At 41.2% G+C, this 16,427-nt stretch overlaps 2 protein-coding genes across 6 annotated transcripts in view; both read right to left on the reverse strand.

The window, feature by feature from the left end:
- cep83 (centrosomal protein 83) overlaps positions 1 to 7,468 on the reverse strand; it is a 37,930-nt gene extending 30,462 nt beyond the window's left edge. For 2 of the 3 annotated variants that reach the window (XR_011240074.1, XM_069519411.1), the window contains exons 1-11: positions 7,343 to 7,468; positions 6,180 to 6,386; positions 5,767 to 5,917; positions 5,468 to 5,560; positions 4,608 to 4,739; positions 4,265 to 4,516; positions 2,782 to 2,913; positions 1,711 to 1,825; positions 824 to 968; positions 453 to 602; positions 27 to 102 (exon numbers count right to left, since the gene is read on the reverse strand). Coding sequence is in view for 2 of the 3 variants with exons in the window: in XM_069519411.1 (XP_069375512.1) it covers positions 27 to 102; positions 453 to 602; positions 824 to 968; positions 1,711 to 1,825; positions 2,782 to 2,913; positions 4,265 to 4,516; positions 4,608 to 4,739; positions 5,468 to 5,560; positions 5,767 to 5,917; positions 6,180 to 6,379 (1,446 nt within the window). In the remaining variant the exon portion in view is untranslated. Of the gene's footprint in view, positions 1 to 26; positions 103 to 452; positions 603 to 823; positions 969 to 1,710; positions 1,826 to 2,781; positions 2,914 to 4,264; positions 4,517 to 4,607; positions 4,740 to 5,467; positions 5,561 to 5,766; positions 5,918 to 6,179; positions 6,387 to 7,127; positions 7,270 to 7,342 lie in introns of those variants that run through there. The other variant, XM_069519412.1, reaches the window with a different exon arrangement.
- A 445-nt stretch (positions 7,469 to 7,913) lies between these two features.
- On the reverse strand, positions 7,914 to 16,233 carry hcfc2 (host cell factor C2). 3 transcript variants are annotated; one of them, XM_069519409.1, is made up of 17 exons: positions 15,976 to 16,233; positions 14,233 to 14,381; positions 13,978 to 14,138; positions 13,445 to 13,647; positions 13,203 to 13,287; positions 12,982 to 13,085; positions 12,652 to 12,882; positions 12,354 to 12,563; positions 11,956 to 12,020; positions 11,416 to 11,536; positions 10,648 to 10,704; positions 10,520 to 10,542; positions 10,342 to 10,434; positions 10,008 to 10,205; positions 9,608 to 9,905; positions 9,441 to 9,513; positions 7,914 to 9,348 (listed from the first exon to the last, which is right to left on the reverse strand). In XM_069519409.1, exons 1-17 carry the CDS (start codon positions 16,142 to 16,144, stop codon positions 9,339 to 9,341), a joined length of 2,250 nt encoding a protein of 749 aa, XP_069375510.1. In that variant the 5' UTR covers positions 16,145 to 16,233; the 3' UTR covers positions 7,914 to 9,338. The 3 variants fall into 3 exon arrangements, with proteins under 3 accessions (XP_069375510.1, XP_019948068.2, XP_069375511.1); XM_020092509.2 differs by having other exon boundaries at positions 10,648 to 10,707; positions 15,976 to 16,232; XM_069519410.1 differs by lacking the exon at positions 15,976 to 16,233 and adding an exon at positions 14,524 to 15,910 and having other exon boundaries at positions 10,648 to 10,707.
- Positions 16,234 to 16,427: the final 194 nt, after the last annotated feature.

Consider the following 16,427-nt stretch of genomic DNA (forward strand, 5'->3'; position numbering starts at 1 on the left):
GGCATCACAACTGCAGGACTGTTTACCTGCTGTAGATCAGCAATCTCTTTTTTCTGTCTCTCCAGCTCCTCGAGCTGTGACATTTGCTGCTGAAGTGTGGTTCTGAGTAAAACATGAAAAAACATTTTTAATAAAAATGCTGATTTGCTTTCTCTCTTGTTTTCTTGCACAAATTTGTAGCAAAGTCATCACATAACATTGATCTGTCCTTGACACCATTAATTTAGAGTTGCCCAGTTTCCGTTCCTCTGAATGTTTCTATGGGAACAGAAACTGAGGCAGAGGCTGAAAAGGAAATGGAGAAGTGATGGTTCAGACATGTGGCACATCACCTCCCACCCCTTAGTTTGTTTCATCTAAGCTTATCTTATTAAGAGGAATCTAAATCTTAAGAGTTCAGATAATGTCTCTAGTACATAGTCTCTGACTAATGCAGCTGCGTAGACACTGACCTCAGGTTCTGCACTTCTCTGCGGGCCGACTCCTCGCCTTGCTGGGCGCTTCGGAGACGTTCCTCCCACTCCTCCTTCTGAGCGTGACCTGTAGCTTCCTGCAGCGCCCTCTGCTGTTCCAGTGCAGCAAGACGATTCTCCAACTCCAATCTGTAACACAAAACAGTAAAAAAATGGTTTAAAAAGACACGTACAGCAAGAGAGAGGACAATGATTGTGTAGCAGAGAGACAACTTTTTTCATGATGTACCAATAATCAATGGAATTTTCATCACCAAAGGTTTCAAGAGAAAAGAACACATGCATTCCAAATTCATTTCAGGGATTAAAACTGTTATATGTAACTAAAACAACAGAAAGATGATCCTCACCTTTCCTCGTGCAGGGTCGCAATTTTGCGGAACTCCTCCTCACGGGCCGCTTGCACCCTCCTAACCATCTCCCGCTCCTTCTCCACCAGGATGTCTTTGTGTCGCTCCACTGTAGCTTTAAGCACCTCCACATCCACCTGCAGACCTTAAACACACAACTTACTATGACAGTGTCGCAAGTATTCTGCATTCTGCTTTGCAGTGAAATGATACAAGTGTTAATTCAAGATTCCACTGTGTATATAAGACAGAGCATGAAGCGAAGCATTAGAATCTGTCTCTGCATTCTTTACAACCTTTCAAAAAGTTATATTCAAAACTTTTTTAAAACCGTAATGAAATTGAACAAGTACATTGATTGTGACAGATAAAAAGTAATATCAGAGTCACAGAATTAAAGTACAGAATAAACATGAAACACCACTTTATCTCTCAAACTCGAGAGGCCGTAAGTATCCATAGTCTTTACCACAGCTAAGCTGAGTGAACTGAGATCAATTCTGATGGGGATGTTTATATCTGTTATCAGTTCAATGTTGTAGTTCATTCTAAATGATTCAGTTATTGACACGCTGTAATATAACTACAAAAGCCATGGAGACATTATAATCTATGCTGGCTGCAGAAAAAATTGCATTAAATTGACAAAAATGAAATTAAAACTACCTAACATGAGACATACAACATTACATTTTAAAAGATTAATAAAAACTTTGAGGCCTAAAATTTTTATATTTTTGACTATACTTTTTCAGACCACACTGAATCCCTGACCTGAAAATGTGTTCAATGAATCACATCAGGACAAAATTAAAAGGAGATTAGGCTCTACATATCTACACACTGCTGTGTGTGTGTGTTTGTGTGTGTGTGTGTGTTTTCTATACCATCCATCTGCCCCTGCAGCACGCCTCTCTCCCTCTCCATCTCTCCTTTTGAACGGTTACATTCCAGTTTGACACTGTCCGTCTCCAGCTTATGTGAATGTTTCACACTTTCAATCTGAGAACCAGAGAAGAGACAGAGAACATTCGTATAAGTTATGCTACAATAAGACAAGAAACATCTGCAGAATGCAGTTATTGAAAATGTCTCATCTAGATATTTTATCTAGTGTTAGTTAGCGATCTAGTTTTTCCAGTATAATCACAGTTGCTGTAGTTGTCTTTATTCTTAGCTGTGACTCAACAGTTCAATTCAATTTCATTTGTATAGCACCAAATCATAATATACATTATCACAAGCCACTTTACATAGAAGGTCAAGACCTTAAAATTGTATTTATATAGAGACAGGCAGCTTTAGATTACTTTGGCACTATATCATAAGGGTCTGCTATGTTTACTGTTTCAGTCCTTTAATAACCACACATGTAGGTAATGAGAAATTAGATTACGATGCTTTCTGGCAGACATTTTCTTGACATATACTGACAGAGTTGTCATGTGTGCTCTGTACAGTTTCGTGAAGCTCTCCTGTCAGCCACCTGTTAAAATGTCTGGAAAACTCTCACCCTGCCGGTTGGTGTGTGTATGACATTTAAATATACAACGTACTCCTCTCAACTCTTACAATGATATATATATATTTATATATATATATATATATATGTGTGTGTTTCTGTTTGCTTGTTTGTTTGTCTGTTTGTCCTCTCTTTGGAGTTAAATCTTGTGCTACTGCTGTAACATGTGAATTTCCCCACTGAGGGACAATAAAGGAAATCTAATCTAATCTAATGTCCAAACGCTTGTAGTACAGTTCTCACATTACAACTGAGTCAACTGTATACATCATGTCCTGCCTCCTGTACCCAGAATTCATCCTCGCCTAAATGATCAGCACATTTTCCTGTTGTTGTAAACACATCTGACCCAGACAATCAATTTTCCTATTTAAAAAGGCAAACATAATGACTCATGTAATGATGTTACAGTCTCAGAGGTCATAGGGCAGCGTACCTCACAGGTGAGGGATTTGACCTCTCTCTCAGCTTTGTGCAGTCTCCCCGTGAGCTGGCTGTTATGCTCGTGGCTCAGATGAAGCTCGCTCTTCATCCGCTCCAGCTGAAGGTGCAGCGACTGACGCTCGACCTGTCAAACCCACAACGAATCAGATCCAACAAATAGCAATTAAAAGGAAACAATTCTTTTCTTTGACACAATTAAAGCTAAATCATATCTCACAAGATAAAATGGGGTCACCCTGCAGATGTAGTCACTGCTGCAACAAAAACAGGGTTTCTGCAGTTTTCAAAGGGTACCTTTAAGACTTTTAAAGATCATAATGAATGACATTTAAAAAAGAATAACAGAGTCCAAGGATTAATTACACCTCCACATAATTGAAGATAAGGTAAAGCAGCCTAGAAGAGACAAACCCTTAATACGCCACATTAGACTTCAAGGCTTAAAGGTCCAGTATGTAAGATTTAGGTGAAAGGGATCTATTGGCAGATATTTAATGTAGAATAATCCTCATGATGTTTTCACTAGTTTGTTTCATCTAAATTGTATAAATTGTAGTTTTCTTTACCCCAGAAAAGGTCCTTTATATTTAAATACTTTATATTTACATCGAGGGGACCCTCTCTACGGAGGCCGCCATGTTTTTTACATTAGTCCAGACCAGGGTTATTATAGTTAACGAAAACTAATACTAAAACTAAAACTAGCAGTGAAAAAATAATTTAGTTAACTGAAATAAAATAAATAAATAAATAAAACTAAATAAAAACTACAGTGAACAATGCAAAGCTAACTAAAACTAAACTGAATTGCAGATAAATTCAGCTTCGTTTTCGTTGTCGTTTTGTTTTCTCCCTCGATTACTGCCTGTCCTACAGGTGATGGTTAAAGAATGAAATTAAAGGACTTGATAACCCATACTTGGTGTCACACATTGTTTCATCCTTTTTCATCTTCTACAAGTCGAAGCTTTCTCTTAATACCTGGAAAAACTAAAACTAAGACTAAAACTAAATAAAAACTAAACTGAAACTGGTTGATTCCTCAAAATAAAAACTAAACTAAAACTACAAAATCACTTGTTGAACTAACTAAAACTAAACTGAAATAAAAAAAGCTAACTGAAAAACTAAATAAAAATAAAAACTAATGAAAATTTCAAAACTATAATAACCTTGGTCCAACTGGACAGACTAAACACCTTTTGAGTTTTTATGACAACTGAAGCTACCACAGGTTCTTTTTCATGTTTGGAAGGAGAGAGGGAGGTGAGGGGTATTCAGATGCAACATGCAATTTCAACACTAGATGTCACAAAATTCTACACACTGTACCTTTACAACTGTTAAATTTATCACATTTAAGAACCTGCAGAAACCCTGTCAATGTTACTGCAGAAAACCAAACAAAAGCACGACTTCAATCTAAAGTGCAGCAACAGGCAAACATGACTGTGACCAGCCTGCTGTCCACTCACCTCCATTGACTTGATTGTAGCCTGGGACTCTGAGAGCTGTCGGATCTGAATACGTTGAACATTCTCAGCCTGCTGACCACAGTTTTCCTTCTGGGCCCGAAGCTCGGCCACCTCAGCCTCCAGCCCCTTCAGCCTCTGATGGAGCTGAGCTTTCGCCCTCAACAGATCCTCAACTCGTTTCCCATCACGCAGTGGGTCTGAACCCTGGTACTGAGCCACCAGGTCTTCCCTGTCCTTCTCCAGGCGAGAGAGCTGACAACGGGATGTTGAATAATTAGACCTCATGTTCTAAATTAGTATTTATGACCATTTTACACCAGTGTATCATAAGAACTCCACCTACCTCTGCCTCGTAGTGAATCCTCTTCTCCTCCAGTATACGAGCATGTTCTTCTCTCTGGTGCTCACACTGGGACTTGAGGAAGGTGTAATCATACCGCAGCTTGTTGAAGTCGGACCTGTACTTCTCTGTCTCCTGTGAAGAGGCACAAGAACGATACATTAGCCACAAATTAGTCGAAGAAGAGTAGGAGCAATCAGGCAGACAAAAATGGAAATGAGCCGCTGTTCTTTTGAAAGCTCTGACATTCAAATGACTTTTCAAAAGGCAATCAATGCTAATCTCTTGACCGTTACTATGGAGTCGATAGTCACAGCTGCTAATGTCATATTTAGAGCAGGTACTGAAGGAGAAGACAATTCCCAGCAGAGGTCATTTTCAGCTGCTTTTTCATGCGTTATTAACAATAAATTTCTTCCTGACAGTCAATAGTAGTTTTGTGATGTGTAAATCATATTTCAATATGTGATAATGACGTGCATTTTAAGATATGGAAAGTGTTTTGATAAAGCACTACATCAATTAAATGTTTTATATCATTAATATAATAATACATTCATAACAATACATTATTAACAATACAAACATTTTCTAGTATTTTCCACTGTGCTGACTTTGGTGGCTAACTGTCAATCATATTGACAAAATTTGCAACTGAAGTCACCTCGGACAAGAAATCCCTCTAAAATCAATTAGCAGAACCACATCTTTTCATTTAGAGCATCTTTGTGAGACAAGACAACTGTTTGCCAAGTTTAAATATGATTTAATCAAAATGCTTTACAATATGTCAGAGAAGAGAAAACCAGACACAGTAGAGAGCTGACAATTAGCATTTTTTGATTTAAAAAATAAGACCTAACCTCTTCCAGTTTGTTGAATCTCTCTCGGACCGGAGCCTCCATCTCCTTCTGCACCTCAGCTCTGAGCAACTCCAACCGCTGAGGGGTCATCACCTGGTCAACACACACGCATTTGCATCCAGAAATTCATTAGAGGTTTATTCACAGAGACAAACCAAAAATAACCTATCCAAACATGAAAAAAATCATCTTTCGTAGATGTAGTCAAACGTTTGACCAAACAAGTGTGAATCTATAAATGTTTGTGGTTACTTAAGTTCCACAACATGAGATTTGCTCTCCTCTTGATCAAAGTGTACCTGCATTCGAAGCTCCTCCAGCTCCCTGGTTTTATCCAGCATCTCTCCTCGCAGCTCAGCCAACAACAGCTGCACTTTCTCCTGCTGAGCCTGCCTGTCGCTCAGCAGCCGCCTCAGTTCACCCTGAGACTGCGTGAACTCATCCTGCAGACTGCGAGAAAAAAGACACATTGAGATGGATCACGCAATCAGCTAACAGACACCAGGTTTCAAAGTTATTAGTCATATAAAATTAACACAGAGTCAATGAAAGAATAGAAACTAAGAAATTATTGTACATTTTTCAGTTGAGAACAGCTTATGGGGTTATTGTGTAAATCTGATCGAACCTGCAGGATTCGTGTTCACTCACAATTCAAACCCATAGAGAAAATACCAATAAAGAAAGATAAATAATCCTTAAAAAGCTCTACCTTTTGTGTTCAGCCTTCAGGGTCTGGTAGTTGGTCCTGTGGTTTTCACACTTCATCCTCTCATCGATCAGCATTTTCTGCAGCTCCAACTCTGCTCCCCCTAGCCCGGCAGACAACCCGAGCATGGCTGCAGACTTCCCCATCCCGGAATCCAGGTTTGGGAGGAGAGGCACCGAATGGCCGAGGGTGGATGAGGTCATTTCACCTCTGCAAGGGAACAAACCAGAGGAGGTTCAGGGAAGCAATAGATGTGTCTGTGTCAGAATAAAGGAATGAATGAGTGGACTTTAACAGTGAGAAGGATTCTATGTTCTCTGTGTGTGTGTGAAGACAAATGAAGCCTGGTGGTGTTGTCAGTAACCATGGAGGCTGTGAGAGGAGTCCCCAGATACTTGTTAAATACTCAGCCTCAGGAAAAGCTCTTCATCAGTCTCAAGTGATTAGTTAGCTCAGCTCCCAGACTGCTGCCTCTGTACACACTGTCTGCAACTACTGCACAACTTCAACACACTTTATATTCAACGTGCTGTCAATATAATAATAATAAGACATAAACACAACAGCTCATGTGTGGTTAAATGACCACAGCCACAGCTTTGTTGTTTGTTGGCGTCTCTTAGCAAAGACGAGTGAGTAATTCTCCTCACAATGAACACGGTGCATCATGAAACATATTTAATAATCAAGCTTCTGTGAACGTTTGCAGTCGTGGCTGAATTCAGTCAGAAGCTCCGGGTCGATTTTAAATATCGCGCTCTACGACCCGCGACAAGTTATGCTACCTAGCCTGTTAGCTGCGCCCGTTGTGGGACACCCACTACCCTGCGGGTTTCCTTTGCTAAGTCGTGACCATAGACTTCACACACTCAGTCGTTAGCACGCTTCAGACCGGGTTTGTACGTGTAAACGCAAACTATCTCAATTCAAGCGAAATGCAAAGCAACTTACTTGGTTTGTCAAGCTAGCTAGCTATAGCAACACCCAGGGAAGCCACGTAATTAACGTTAGCACCGCTGGGGTAGCTTGCTAACTAGGCCAATGCTATGAAACAAAGTGTGTGTGTTGCGGTGCCTCGCAGCGACACACGAGCCCGTGATGTTTGGCTGAATGACGCTGTTGTTAACTTTACGTGTGTGGACAGCTTTCTGCAGAAAGTTGTTTACCTGCTGCTGAAGCGAACACTCCTTTCTTTCCGTTATGATAGCCACTGCTAACTAGCTAATCGGGAACTACAAACTAGGGGATTATGGGAGTCTTTTCCCGAAGTGCATTGCCTGCATGGAAAAAAGACCTTATTTAGATATTCTTCTTATTGTTATTAATAATCTTGATAATAATACCTAATAACCCTAAATGTCATTAGTTCATTGTATTAACATTTTGGTGTAGTAACCTTATTGATCCCAAATGTGATCATTTCCTAGTTTGTGGCAGATCTCACCAGGTTAGTGATCAGCTGGAGGCCCATCAGTTTCCTGAGAAGCCACCAAAACCACTAGGTTACTGTGTCTGCAGCACAGACCTTCACACTGTGTCAATGTTGATTTACACTATCAATACATATTTGAACCTCCTAATGATTATTACAATGTCACCTACAACCCACTTAGCAATAAAAGGTTAAGTATCAGTGTCTGAATGGCATTAAAGCAAAGTAATCAACACACACACGCTCACACACTTCACTGCCATTAATGATATCCGATCTGATTTCAAAAAGCAGAATGACAACCATTTTTGTTTTACTGTTTCATTTTACTCATTCCCAAAATTCAGCTGTACATTACACACAATGCATCGGAAACCATTTAGTGCAGCTTGTATAGGGGTGACTTTTCTCACTGGGACAATTAAGACAGTTTAGTGTGCAATGATCAAATGTGTCCACAGGGTTTTTCTAAACGTTCACACTTATCCACTGAAAATTCTGAGATAAACCAAATACAGTCTATATAAAATAAACATATTCTGTGTGAAAACTCTGGCAGCTGATTCAAACGTTCCTGAAGATTGATTCTATAATCATTACAAATACTAACTACAATTTACATCTAGTTATTATCATCTGGAAGTTTTTAGTGTGTTAACAAAAAAACAAAAACATAAATGCTCCTGTATGGATGAAAGCAAAAACATGACTTCTTTTCACATCAACAAAAATTAATAGGGAGAAAATAGTGCAACATTGTCTTTTTTTTTTTTTTTTTTAAGTCAATGCCCCTGCACTTATTCCATCACGTTACACATTACACCTTAATTTACAATGAGTTATCTTCTGTTGTATAAACTGTATTTTGAAATGTTCTCATTTGGCTTGTTTTTATATACTGTAATATAATTGACATGTACTTTTTACAAAGTATTTATCTTATACTTTCTCCTACATTTAATTTTGTTGTTATTGTCTTGGTCTGTATAAATCTATTTTTGTGTTAGAGTGAAACCCAATCAATAAAAGTATTTCTGATTCTGAAAAAGATCTGTAGCAATCCTGGTCCTGATATGATGGAAGAGAATATGTTTTTGACCAAAACCTGTGGATTAAATGAGAGGTCAGCCTCTTCCAGGAAGTCTGCTCTGTTTGAAAGTATGATTGTTATCATTAGTTTGAATATCAGAATTAAAGAAGTAATATTGGATTATCTGATAATAATATTGAGAGATTGATAATGACACATCAAGCTGAGAAAAGGTCTGACAACAATAAGGAAAATATAAACATGAACCAAGAAATGAAATGCAGATATGTAATGTATGTCTACAGATCATTTGCAGCAATGCAACCAATTACAATGACAAACACATTCACAAAGATCTTGAACCAAAACATCTGATTGTAAAACAACAAAACCCATGAAGTCTAAGTGTGTGGTGAAACAAGCACTGAGGCACCTCCACTGTTTAAATAATCAATACAAAAAAATACTGGTGCTAGTTGTACTCTGATCATATCAAATCATTACATAACAAAACATTTGTTAGGTAAAATAGTCGAGAGGTGAAGGTTTTGTGGGAATGTGTATATATATTTACAGTGGAAGACTTAAATACATAAAAAAATAAATTAACAAAATTATCTTGGACATATCAAATACATCTGAGTGCCATCATCAACTTCCTGAGTACCGTATTTTCCAAACATCACAGGATCTAACTTTTTCAGCTGGAGCTGCAAGAAAATAAAGAATGAACGACAAATTATTAAAAGTCTAATTTGCAGAGTAAGAATGGACAGAAAAGGTGAGCATTTTCTCTGGTTACCTGTCAGCAGCATCTTGTTCAGCCTCAGCACTGATGTCTGCTTTGGATGCAGATGGTCGCGATTTAATGGGATCTTAAAAGAAAGACAGAGGAAATTGAATAAAACACCAACAAAATAAAAGGAATTTACAAGAAATGAGCAGAAACTACAACAAATTGAGATCCACCTTGGATCCAACGGATCTGCGTTGCCGGGCCATAGCCCTGCTCATTCTTGGCAGCGATGCGGAAGACGACAGCTGGGCGGTTTGAGGCGGAGCAGTCGATGTGGGCATTGACCAGCTGGGTGGAGTTGATGGAGCAGGAAGTCTTGGTGCCCCTGTAGATCCTGATGAAAGTCATCTGACCCGGCCCCTCCGAGGAGGTGGAGCGGCTTTTCCTTACAGCCATATACATGGAATACTCCAGGATGCGGCCCGACGGAGAGGATGGAGACTCCCACGTGATATGGACCAAATCATTGGCCTACACAGAAAAGGAAAAAAAAGGACCAAAGTTTATTAGGGAATTAAATAAAGATTTTCCCCATGTTCCCCAGACAATTGTGTACATGTGTCAGTATGTCACCTTGGTGATCTTGACAGCAGAGGGCGCTCCAGGGAAACCAGGTTGACAGGTTTTGAACTCGCTGACTGGGCTAAACTCTCCCTGGCCGAAGCAGTTGATGCCTGCAACTCTGAACCTGTAGGTCTGACCTGGAGTAAGCTCCTGCTTCTCTCTGCCCTGGTAGTCCTGAGGCCCCGGCTGCTTCTTCTGGGGGAAAGCCTGATGAGGGCGGAAAGGATGGAAAGAGGATAAGAGGAATTGCCAAAGCTTGATGAGAAAACACAGGACAGAGTAGAGTATCTAGAGTTTCCTCCTCTTTAATGTTCGGAGGCCGGCTGCCGACAGCTGTAGTCACCTGGTCACTATCAGCAGGTAGAAAGTAGTGGTTGACCTCAGAGTAGAGTGTTTTAAACACACCAACGTCAAACCATGCCGCTTCCTCTGGAGTCTGTTGAATGTGGGAAGGGACATTTCTTAGTTTAGAACAAGCCAAGTAAACAAACTAAAATGTATTGTTTGGAAATGGACCTGACCTGATCTGCATCTGCAGGTTTGTCTGTCAAAAAAAACAAAAAAAACACAATGAGCCTTTCTTTTCAAAAGTTTCTTCTTCAGTCTTATTACAGTATCATAAATATTGAAACTTGAGCATCATCATTACCTGACAGGGGCTGAGCTATGCTGCAGACCTCTGTTGCTGATGTCTCCTGTCCAGCAGCTGCTACAAATACAACAGCAGAGTGAAAAATCATTCAAAGCTGTCATTTCAGACTTAACAGCTGCTCTGGAGTTAGGGCTGCAGGATTAATCAGGATAAAATCATGATTTTGCGACTCATTTGCGACCTCAGCCCTAAATGACAGCAATTCTGCTACATCTACATAAGGGTTTCAGCAGAATCAAAACAAGCGCTCCTTCTTCCTCTGGCCACCAATGACAACATGGCGTTACCCTAGGTGATGCAGAGAAGCAGAAAACTGGCAGTGAAAGTTTGAGTTTACAGGAGTTTATGTGTGTGTGTCCGAGCAAGAGAATAAAAAGACTTAGATTCCTAATGAAACTGCAGCAGGTCAATGAAAGACAATGAACAGTGTATTTTCATAGTAGCCACAGCAAAACAACATTAATTAAATCATTAGTGTTTCCTTTTGCAGGTCAACGTGTGCAATAAACATCGATAATGAGAAAGAAAAAGAAAATCAAGTGAGATTTCAATTCTAAGATAGAAATGTGTGGTTCTCATTTTTCCAGGAATCTGGAGTAAATACATTCATCATTTCTCAAAATAAGGAAGGAGTAATAACTGAGGCAATACATTTATTCGCGCTGCCTTTTCAAATGTATGTACTATTGCATTTATCATCTCATTAAAATCGAATTTATTATTTCTTTGATTTTCACAAAAGGGAAGACTGGCAACAAGACTCACAGCAGCTCTTAGTGTCTGAAATGTCTGAGTTTCTCCCTGCAGCACTCTTCCCTCCGGGTGTTTGTGTCTGTGCTGAGCCACCGGATGATTTCACCACAGTTTCCTGCTTCACAGAAGCATCCTGAAATTTGAGGAGAAAATGAAAGCTCAAGATTTATTTGTTCTAAACAGGAAACATTGCTAAAGGTCAAAGTCAATTGTGCCAACTCGCAGTATTTCTTCAGACAGCAGCAAACTTTGCTTAACTAAAAACTGCAACTGCAACAAACTGGAAATTCCCCTGTGCAACTACTCCTGTTCATGTACGTGGCTTTTTTTGATAAAAGCATCTGTTGAATGACCAAGACTTAACTTGATGTCTACATTTCTTTTAATGTCATTATTGTAAAATGAACAAACAAATATAAAAAAGGAGAAAAACAGCAGTGTCTGATAAAAAATGCTTTCAACACTATCAGTGAGAATGCAACGAAATCAGCTTCAGTTCATGATGGTAGATACTGGTGTATCAGTATATCTGATGACAGAACAGGGAGCTACCTGAGTTGAAACCTTCTCTTGTCGGCTTGTGGTTCCTTCAGTTTGAGTCTGAAGAGACTGGACTCCTAAAAGTAAAGAGTGAAGGAAAATCATGGTCAGGACAGAAAGTTTGATGTATTTTCTACACACTGACGTTCTCGTTCTACTTGTGCTAAAAACATCTGTTTATGGTTCTATGTTTCTTTACTGTGGCCCGTGCTGAGTGTATAAAGACACATTAATCTAATCAATTCGATTTCATTTGTATAGCAATCATAATATACATAATCTCAAGGCACTTTACATTGAAGGTCAAGACCTTAAAAAAATATAGAGAAACCCAACAGGTCCCACAATGAGCAAGTACTTTGGCGGGTGTAGAGAGAAAAAACTCCCTCATTGTGTAACCCCTCTTTCACCTTTATGATCTTTGTTCTTCCCTTCTTGTACTCTTGTTTGTGTGGGCTCCACTGGTTTGTCAGGTGAACTGCTGGCTGCAGTGTTAGGAGGACACACAGGCTGCATCTGAAGGATGTACCAGTCTGCTGCCGCCAGGGGGCGCCATGCCACATGGAGCATGCTGACAGTGGATTTGACAAGTAACACTGCCTCTGGGGCGGCTGGTCGTTCTGAGGACAGGATATAAAATAGCATATTGATGGCTGTGTTGGTTCTTTTCAATTTTTTTTGCAGCACAAGCCTAAAAAAAGTCCTCACCCGTCTCCAGGTACCAGAGATCCTTGCAGCAGACCTGGTAGTTCCAGCTCTTACGGTATCCGTCGCGTCCACTCCAAATGTAAATCCTGGATCCGACAGCGGCGGCGCAGTGGCCGGCCCTGGCTCTGGGCCTACAAGCATATGTGTCGTCACTCTGGGGTCCCTGACTCTGCAGCTGGGACTCAATTTCGTCCTGCTCCTCTGGGCCTAAGTTCTGCCAGTTCATCGTGTCTGTGGTAAGAAAACAGCAGCAAGTTTCAGTATCAACTTAATCAGTCATAACCATGGAATTATGAAACTACAGTCAAATTTGTGGTGAAAATTACTGACCTAAGTTGAGCACACTTAAAGAGTTGGTGCAGATCCATTTGGTTTCTGAAGCGTTGTGTTTGTCCGACTCAGGAACAGGAATCCAGCCTCCAAACACATACATCCTGCAGATAGAGGGACACCCTGAAGTTTGTCCATGGCTAGTTCAATCAGGTGGCACAAACACACCTGCCTTAAAAAGGTAAATTAATAACAATAAGTCCAATCCAAGAGTTAATTACTTGTTTCCGATTACACTGGCAGAGTGAAGGCTTCTGGGAAGTGGAATAGAACCCTTTGTTTCAGGCATTGACCATACCATTGTGTCTACAGAAGAGAGAAGGATGGAGATAGGTCATTGGAATATTCCATTTGTTTCTCATTGACATAAAATTAAGCCAACCACAGTTTATGTAAGAAATGTTCAGTTGCCCTTTTCTGAAACCTGAGCCGTAATATAATCTGTCAAAAAATGTCGTCCTACCAAGGTCAAGCTGCCAGAGGTCGTCTAACCGACATCCTTGCATTCCTCCGAAGATGTAGAGCTTCGGGGAGCTGAGGCCAACGTAAGCCACTGCACTGTGAGACTCCCGTGCTGAAGGACCACCACCTTTTGTTTCTGGGATGCTCCAGCCTCGTACACCTGATGCTGCCTGCAGCTCCAGCTCATAAAGGTCACCCATGTACCTAAGATGATAGAAATATGTGAGGTGTCTGACCCAATTTGACTTAGTTTTGCATCTGCAGTAAAAGCAAGCTACTGGAGGCCTTCCATTCAACAATGACCCAGTTCTAGCACTGATTGATTCAATCACAAATGGGTCCTAAGATCTGACAACTCAGACCACATTGGGACACATTCTTGTCACTGTGTGAATGCAAATCTGTCGCGGGCAATATGTGAAAAGTCTGCTGACTGCCAGTGTGAACAGAGGAACTTAATGCTGTCCACTTGTGATCAGATCTCTCAGAATGAATGTTAAAAGCAGGGCTCAACAAGTCACCTTTACAGCTTACCTTGGTACGTTGCCATTAGGGTCTTCACTGTCATTGGCCAGGCCTCCGAACAGGTAGCACTTATTACCCACAAGAGTGAAGCTGTGTCCAATCCGAGGACAGGGAGGCAAGCCACTCCTGGGGGCTCTGGGCTTCAGCTTCCTCCACAACCAGCGACTAGCCTGACACACACAGAAGCAAAGACACGATTCTATTAAACATTCTACGTGATGGCACCAGTTCCAGAATCACCACATATTAGAGTGATGGAGTTACCTGAAGCTCATAGAGGCTGTTGGTGTATTTGCCAAATTCCACCATGCCACCAAACACCAGTATTCGAGTGCCCTCGCAGACAAAGCCGTGGGCAGCACAGCCTGGTGGGATGTCTCCTCTAACAGCAGGCAGGAACCACTGCTTGGAGACTGGAAGAATGGACATTGCATTAAACATGACATCCAGATTAAAGCTGCCTTGTAGACAGACAAAACATTTACAAAACAGTTCCTCATCACCCCATGAAAATGTGTTTTAATAAATAACAATAAACTGTAATGCCTTGTATACATGTATTCACGCATGATGTAGTCCAGCGGTTCCCAACCTGGGGTCCACTCCCCGCGTAGGGCAGGGGGTGCGCAGAGCTTGGTCTGTTCTGAAGTTGTCAAGTTAATAAAAATATATTTGTGCATATTAAAATTTAAAAATCCCAATAAGACACTCAATTTGATAATCAAAAGTCTTTAAAAAAATTCAAACACATTTTCGTCTGTGACCTCTGAACTTCCATTCAGTCTCGTGAGGACTACCGGCTACGTTACCGGGTCGAGTGTTTAGCATCACACAACATTACTACATTGCAGTCTATTGTAAATGGTGCCCACTGCATGCAACGTGTATTAACATTAATACCAAAGTAAAACGGTGCTAACACCTGATACCTGCATGATTAGCATTTGACTGTTTGGCTACACTGTAACACCTGACTCTGCTTTCACAATTAACAATTCAATTAACTAATGCTAGCTGGTGAGCTGAAGTCCTGTCCTACAGGTCAGGTTAGTGACTAGTTAACGACAACAAACCCACGTCACTGTAACCAAAGTAATGTTACACTGTCGAGGCTATAAACAAACACCAAACTCGCAGCCACGTGAGCTAGCGTGGCGTTTGCCACTCCTTCGCATGCTAAAAACAATCGCTGCTAGCGGGGCTAGTTTACTTTGGTATAAACATTAATACCAAGGTAAAACCATGAACAACTAACCGTGCTAACACCTGGTACCTGCATGATTAGCATCTGACTGTTTGGCTACACTGTTTTAACACCTGACTCTGAGTGAGAGAACAGTCAGGGTGGTCTCTAGTTTAATTGTATCAACCTTTGTCAGAAGTTATGGAATAAAGGGATTTTACAGTAGCATAACAGATTCGCTCCGTATCATGGACTACCTGCATTTGCCATACATTCTGTAATACGGGCGCATTTGAAATCAGGAAGTGACGAACGTCTGCTCACTTGACCGCAGTGGTTAGTGACTAGTTAACGACAACAAACCCACGTCGATGTAACCAAAGTAATGTTACACCGTCGAGGCTATAAACAAACACCAAACACGCAGCCTCGTGAGCTAGCGTGGCGTGTTCCACTCCTTCGCATGCTACAAACAACATTAACACCAAAGTAAAACCATGAATAACTAACCGTGCCAACACCTGATACCTGCATGATTAGCATCTGGCTGTTTGGCTACACTGTTCAACACCTGACTCTGCTTTCCCGACAATTCACTTGTGCTAGCTGGCGAGCTAAAGTACGGTCCTACAGCTCAAGTTAGCGACTAGTTAACGACAACAAACCCACGTCATTGCAACCAAAGTGATGTTAGAAGTGTCGAGGCTAAGCGCAAACACCAAACCCGCAGCCACGTGAGCTAGCGCGGCGCGTTCCACGCCCTCGCGTGCTAAAAACAATCGCTGCTAGCGCGGCCAGTTAGCGTCCGGCTAGCGTTAGCTCACCCGTGTTGTAAACATGGAGGTCCTCGGATATCCCCTCGTTTCCGCCGCCGAACACGATGATGAGCTCCCTTATGGCTGCGGCTCGGTGTCCGTGTCGGGACCGCGGTACCACCCCGGTCACCGTGTGGACCCTCCGCCACTGCGGCTCCGCGCTCAGGTCTCCGCTCATCGTCGGACTCCGAGGTTTGGCGCTGCTGGCGGTTCAAACAAGGGGGCGGGGCCTAGTGGTGCGTCAGAGATTACGCATGAGAGGGACGTCTCACTCCGCCTCGTTTACCGGGCATCAAGATTTGGAGGGAAGGGAAACTCTTTATATACAGTCTGTGGGGAAAACCATAGACTGTATATAAAGAGGGGGAGACACCGACTTGTTCGCTCATTCTTTCTTTTTATTTTTTAAAAGGATAAGTCACGAATGTAAAACCAACCACACACTGGCGACATTGACTTTA

Source organism: Paralichthys olivaceus, chromosome 23, assembly GCF_024713975.1.
Source record: "Paralichthys olivaceus isolate ysfri-2021 chromosome 23, ASM2471397v2, whole genome shotgun sequence".
NCBI classification, from domain to species: Eukaryota; Metazoa; Chordata; class Actinopteri; order Pleuronectiformes; family Paralichthyidae; genus Paralichthys; species Paralichthys olivaceus.